Genomic DNA, 6,423 nt, shown 5'->3' on the forward strand with positions numbered 1-6,423 from the left:
CGCCGTGTCCCGGTCGGTGCAAAAATGATGTCGGGAGATCCGGATCTCCCGACGGAGCCCCTCAGGCCCCCTTTTCCGGGTGAGCTCCAGCTTCTGCCTCAAATCCCCGCGATGCATAAGGGGGTGCCTTGTAACTGGGGGTCCCAGGTATCCGCAGCCTCCACCCCTTATGTGCAGGCACCTAGATGAGGCCTCCCTGTGGAGGTCTTGTCTGTCCCCTCCTCCCCCTTCTCGTCCCACCCTGGAGGGCCCAGCCCCCCGCCCCGCAGCCCTCCCTCTCCCCCCCACCCACCGGGGGCAGCCCCTCCCTCCCCCCCTCCAGTAAAGGAGGCGTGGCCACACGCAGCCTCCTATAAAGGTGGCAGTGCCCTGGCCCTCACCCTGGAGGTGACCGTGCCTTGGAGTCTCCTCTCACCCTCTCACTTCCAGAGGAGCTCGGCACCTTGCATCCGCAGGTGAGTGCAGGTGAGTGTTCCTTTCACTCCCTGTGAAAGGAACATTTTGGTGCCTACAGGGTTTCCTAGGGAGCAGCAGAGGCCGGGATTGTCCTCAGTGGCCAGTCAGTGCAGCCCCCAGTAGGGGCACTGAGGCCGGGGGAAGGACAGGACTTAGCCCAGTTCCTACGACGCGTCCCAGACCTGTGCGTACAGACACCAGCCCTGGTCGGGACTCCACGGGCAGCTCCAGCTCCATGCCCACACACCCTGGGCAAGCTTGGGGCTGCCCCCATCGGGGCCACCTGGGGGGTAGAGGCTCTGTGTTGGGGGAGGGGTCTTCTCTGGGTGGGAGGGCAGACCCAGGGAGCCTGCCAGGTTCTTCCAGCTGTACCGTGCCCTATCTAAGGGCAGCCCCAGTGGGCTCCTCTTTCCCAAGTACTGCTTACCAGAGCGCTGTTCTGAGTAGGACACACACACACACACCTGTGCTCTCCCCAGCCACTTTCCCTGTCTGTGGGCTCCTCTGCAGGCAGGCAGCTGTGGGACAGCCAAGTCCATGGGCCTTCGCCTCCTCCCGTGGCACATAGCTGGAGGTCCCCGGACACCCACTGAGCAGAAGGGGGCCCCGTGGCCACCAAGGCCTGGCAGTGGCCCTGCTCATCCAGGGACTTAGAATCTAGTGTACCTGGGGATTCGGCTCCTGCAGGAAACCTGCCGACAGCAGCAGGGGGCTCTGGGGCTTGAGGTGGGAACGTGGAGCCCCTACTGTAAGACGGAGTGGGCGGCTCCTCCAACAGGGCACAGCTGGGTGGCTCTTGGTCTGCTTTCTCTTGCAGAAAGGTAAAATGACCATCGACACCCACCTGAACCCCAGCACCGGGCCTCCTGACCTACCTACAGCCCGGGGCCCCAGGCAGAGCCCGATCCGTGGACAGAATGGTCCACGATGCACTCGCCCTTCCTAGACCAAGCCTGCAGGCAGTACTGTCTCCGCTTCTGCTGGGTTCAGGTCCATTCCTGACTCCCTGGGTTCGGGTGGCCTGGTGGGAGTCTTCCATTGACTCTTGCCCCTGGGGACCAGCAGAAGGGGGAGGCGGGGACTCTTCATTCATTGAGAGTTGAGCTCAACGAAAATCCTGGCCGGGATTTCTTCACCTGATCTCCAGCGGCTTATAAAGGGCGGGTGGGAGGAGCTCAGAGGGCTGGGCTGAGAGCGGTGTGGCTTTGGCAGTGGCCTTTGCGCTGCCTGCCCAGCGTAGACCCTGGGATGGAGCAGCAAAGAAGCAGGGTTCGGCCGGCGCCGTGGCTCACTAGGCTAATCCTCCGCCTTGCGGCGTCGGGCTAATCCTCCGCCTTGCGGCGCCGGCACACCGGGTTCTAGTCCCGGTCGGGGCGCCGGATTCTGTCCCAGTTGCCCCTCTTCCAGGCCAGCTCTCTGCTGTGGCCCGGGAGTGCAGTGGAGGATGGCCCAAGTGCTTGGGCCCTGCACCCCATGGGAGACCAGGAGAAGCACCTGGCTCCTGCCTTCAGATCACTGTGGTACGCCAGCCGCGGCGGCCATTGGAGGGTGAACCAACGGCAAAGGAAGACCTTTCTCTCTGTCTCTCTCTCTCACTGTCCACTCTGCCTGTCAAAAAAAAAAAAAAAAAAAAAGGCAGGGTTCTGGGAGAATTCCTCCAGGGCTCCTTAGAGGCTCGCAGCCTGCTGGGGGGGGGGGCGAGCCCCGGCTCAGCACTGTCCCCAGGAGGCTCAGGGCCAGTCCGTGCCCCCTCTGCAGGTCAGCCTTCCCCAAGCGTGCAATGAGGCCAGAAGACTGGCTGATTGCGAGGGTCCCGAACGAGAGAGGTGGGACTCGGTATGCTACCCTCCGATCCTGTGCTTATTCCAGCGTGCCACGGGCCACTTGGACATTGAGGACGCCATTCACGGGCAGGAAACTGTGTGGATGCAATGGCTCCAGCGCCGGGTGGGACTCACGGGGAGGTAGGGGGAGACACGCTGTGGACCCCTGCAGCAGCTGAGTCTGCAGCTGCCACTTCCTGGCTCTGCGACCTTGGGCGAATCACCTGCCCTCTCTGAGCCTCACCTTGGCCTCCCTGGCAGGCTTGTGGCCGTTACTGAACAGAGAATGACTAGGACGTTCTTGGCGCACAGTAGGGCAGCTCAACAAGTGGCTTCTCCCCATAGCTTGCTCCGGTGTGCGCCTAGTGAGGCGCTCTGGGTGGGGAGGCTCCCCCTCATCCCTCACCTGACGGCTGCGTTGCTTTCTTCCTGCAGCCACCAGGGAGACCCCCACGTCCGCCATGGTTTCCGATTTTGGACTCCCCACCTTCATCTCAGCCACCGAGCTGCTCCTGGCCTCTGCCGTCTTCTGCCTGGTGTTCTGGGTGGCTGGAGCCTCAAAACCTCGGGTCCCCAAAGGCCTGAAGCGTCTGCCGGGGCCCTGGGGCTGGCCCCTGCTTGGGCACGTGCTGACGCTGGGCAAGAACCCACATGTGGCGCTGGCGCGGCTGAGCCGGCGCTACGGGGACGTGTTCCAGATCCGCCTGGGCTCCACGCCCGTGGTGGTGCTCAGCGGCCTGGACACCATCAAGCAGGCCTTGGTGCGGCAGGGCGACGACTTCAAGGGCCGGCCTGACCTCTACAGCTTCTCCTTCGTCACTAAGGGCCAGAGCATGATCTTCGGCTCAGACTCGGGGCCCGTGTGGGCCGCCCGCCGGCGCCTGGCCCAGAACGCCCTGAACAGTTTCTCCGTGGCCTCCGACCCCGCCTCCTCCAGCTCCTGCTACCTGGAGGAGCACGTGAGCCAGGAGGCCGAGAACCTCATCAGCAAGTTCCAGGAGCTGATGGCGGCGGTGGGGCACTTCGACCCCTACAGGTACGTGGTGATGTCCGTGGCCAATGTCATCTGTGCCATGTGCTTTGGCCGGCGCTATGACCACGACGACCAGGAGCTGCTGAGCCTCGTCAACCTGAACGATGAGTTCGGGAAGGTGGCGGCCTCCGGAAGCCCCGCCGACTTCTTCCTCATCCTCCGCTACCTGCCCAACCCTGCCCTGGACACCTTCAAGGACCTGAATGAGAGGTTCTACAGTTTCACCCAGGAGAGGGTCAAGGAGCACTGCAGAAGCTTCGAGAAGGTATGGGGGACGGGCCGCAGGGCCGGGGAGGCGGAGGGCCCTGGGGGGCTTGGCAAGGCCTCAGGGAGGCATCGCCTGGGGTTCAGAAGTCAGCCGAGGACCTGGAACCTCTCCACGAGCCAGACAGCAGTGGCCGCTCACCGCAGGCTCCTGCACCAGCGGTTTCGGGGGCCGGGAAGGAAAAGGGTGGGAAGCACATCCCGGTAATAGCGCCGCGCTCGGTGCATCCGTGTCGCTTGAGTCGGGCTACTGCGTTCTAAGGCAGGCCAGAGCCTTCGAGGGGCGGCTGCAGGGGGTGCTCGTGGGAGCGAGGCTCCAGGTGGGATAGCGCTCACCTGCGCGCCCCGCCCCCCCCCCCAGGGCCACATCCGGGACATCACGGACAGCCTGATCAAGCACTACCGGGTGGACAGGTTGGACGAGAATGCCAACGTCCAGGTGTCGGACGAGAAGACCGTTGGTATTGTCTTGGACCTCTTCGGAGCTGGTAGGAGCTACCCCCCGTCCCCGCACCCTCGCAGCACCCACGTGCCCTGGCTCGCCAGCTGAGTCATTTTCCCTCTCTTCTGTGCCGCCCAGGGTTTGACACGGTCACAACTGCCATCTCGTGGAGCCTCATGTACCTGGTGACCAAGCCCAGCATACAGAGAAAGATCCAGGAGGAGCTGGGTAGGTGGTGGGGACGGCCTTCAAAGGCTTGAGGCGGCCTTCCCAGGCCAGGTCTGTGCAGCCCCTGATCCACCGCCCCCGGGTGCTCTGCAGACGCTGTGGTTGGCAGGGCGCGGCGGCCGCGGTTCTCCGACAGACCCCAGCTGCCCTACCTGGAGGCCGTCATCATGGAGACCTTCCGACACACCTCTTTCCTCCCCTTCACCATCCCCCACAGGTGAGGCTCCGAGGATCCAGTCCTGCCTCCCGGGCATCGCTGCAGTCCGCGTGCTTGGTTAGGGTGGTGGTGGGAGACAGGGGTTCATTCTCCTGTGGCCAGGAGCCTGACTGAGCCTCCTCCCTCTGCAGCACCACAAGGGACACCAGTCTGGGTGGCTTTTACATCCCCAAGGGACGCTGTGTCTTCGTGAACCAGTGGCAGAACAACCACGACCCGTGAGTTGGGAGGGACAGGGACGGCTCCGAGCCTCCTGGGTGTGGGCGGCTGTCTCAGCCGGTCTCCTGGGGGGCTCAACCCAAGCAGCTGCCTCCCTCTGGTTCCAGGGAGCTGTGGGGTGACCCCGAAGCCTTCCGGCCCGAGCGATTTCTCACCCCCAGCGGCGCGGTGGACAAGGCGCTGACGGAGAAGGTGCTGCTCTTTGGGCTGGGCAAACGCAAGTGCATCGGGGAGACCATCGGCCGCCTGGAGGTCTTTCTCTTCCTGGCCACGCTGCTGCAGCAGGTGGAATTCAGCGTGTCGCCCGGCACGACGGTGGACATGACCCCCATCTACGGGCTGACCATGAAGCACGCCCGCTGTGAACACTTCCAAGCAAAGCTGCGCTTCGAGGCCTAGACTGTGCCCCGGGCCTAACTGGGCAGCCTGACCTGGGGACCTGTGCAGGGGGCTGTACTTCTGCCTGAAGCTCACAGCCGCTGGTCAGGCTGATTCTGTGCTCTCTGGGCCGTGGGCAAACCAGAGGAACCCAGCCTGCCCCCTCCTCTGGACTTGTCCCTCTGCGTGCTGACCGCGGTGGGGGCCCCCACAGGAGCTGCTGGAGGGAGGAGGCCCTGAGGGCCTCTGATGAACTCTCTGGAAGCCCCCACGCCCCGCGGGTGGCAGGCACCATGTGGGTGCTGACTGGCTGGGGAAACACGAGAGCGGGCCCCATCAGGGCCTGTGTAGTCTCGCTGACAGCCCAGAGCAGCCAGGAGTGAAGGGTGAAACAGCCCAGGGTGCTGGTCCCCAGGGGGTCCCACTGCGGGAGCGGGGCTGAGCTGTGTGCCCTGGGGGTCTGGGACACCTGGGCCTATGGGACAAACAGGGCCGTCTCCTGGGAGCAGAGAGCAGAGCGGGTGCCGGCACAGGGGCTGGTGTTCCCAGTGCCTTCTCCACATCCCGTGTTGAAATGTCTGTCTTTAACATTAACGCCCTGTGATGCGCTTGCCTGCTTGCTTAAGAGCCATTTATTGAGTGCAACAGAGAGGGTTCTAACCAGCTGCGTGGCGGTGTGAATAAACACACTACCAGACATCCTGCGTCCTGTGGGTGCACACTTTGTTTTGTGTCTTGAGTGAAGCTGTCACCCGTCTGGCTGCCCCCTGGGGCCCAGTCTTGAGTTGGGTTTTCCTGGGGCGGGGGGGCAGAGGGTGCAGCCACTGTTCTCAGGCAGTCTGCCTGGGCCAAGGCCCGATGGCTTTGCTGTGTGCCTTGGCCTCTGGCAGGGAGAATCCTCTGACTCAGCCTGGGGGACTCAGTGTTTAAAACCCTGCTTTCCAGGGTTGAGGGAGCGACACACAAACACGTCCTCCAGTGAATTGTGGGCAGGTGCGTATGGGAGGGAGGGGTCCAGAGCCAGGGGTGAGAGAAGCCCCTCCAGGCCAGGGATGCCTGAGCCAAGCCTTCCTGAGAGGGGAGGGAGCACCTCCGTCCCCTGGGGCTGGCACATTAGACAACACTGTGAGCTCTGGGGGCAGCTTGGGTGAGAGAAGGTTCACAGCTCAGAGCTGTGATCTGCGGCTCAGGTCCTGCAGCCACGGTGGGACTGGAGGCTGATACCAGACTGTGGCTCAAGTTTCTTCAAGATTTGTTTATTCATTTGAAAGGCAGAGTGACAGAGAAGGAGAGACAGAAAGACAGACAGACAGCCACACACACACAGACCTTCCATCTGCTAGTTCATTCCATAAATGGCTTC

The 6,423-nt window shown here is 63.2% G+C and overlaps 1 protein-coding gene across 3 annotated transcripts; it reads left to right on the plus strand.

Annotated features, from left to right (window-relative positions):
- LOC127489545 (cytochrome P450 1A1) lies at positions 1 to 5,759 on the plus strand. Of its 3 annotated transcripts, none has more exons than XM_070054655.1 (7): positions 1 to 455; positions 2,715 to 3,577; positions 3,938 to 4,064; positions 4,157 to 4,246; positions 4,340 to 4,463; positions 4,595 to 4,681; positions 4,790 to 5,759. In XM_070054655.1, exons 2-7 carry the CDS (start codon positions 2,741 to 2,743, stop codon positions 5,079 to 5,081), a joined length of 1,557 nt encoding a protein of 518 aa, XP_069910756.1. In that variant the 5' UTR covers positions 1 to 455; positions 2,715 to 2,740; the 3' UTR covers positions 5,082 to 5,759. The 3 variants fall into 3 exon arrangements, with proteins under 3 accessions (XP_069910756.1, XP_069910757.1, XP_069910755.1); XM_070054656.1 differs by having other exon boundaries at positions 321 to 465; XM_070054654.1 differs by lacking the exon at positions 1 to 455 and adding an exon at positions 2,331 to 2,420.
- The last annotated feature ends 664 nt before the right edge of the window (positions 5,760 to 6,423 follow it).

Source organism: Oryctolagus cuniculus, chromosome 12 (genome assembly GCF_964237555.1).
Source record: "Oryctolagus cuniculus chromosome 12, mOryCun1.1, whole genome shotgun sequence".
NCBI lineage: Eukaryota > Metazoa > Chordata > Mammalia > Lagomorpha > Leporidae > Oryctolagus > Oryctolagus cuniculus.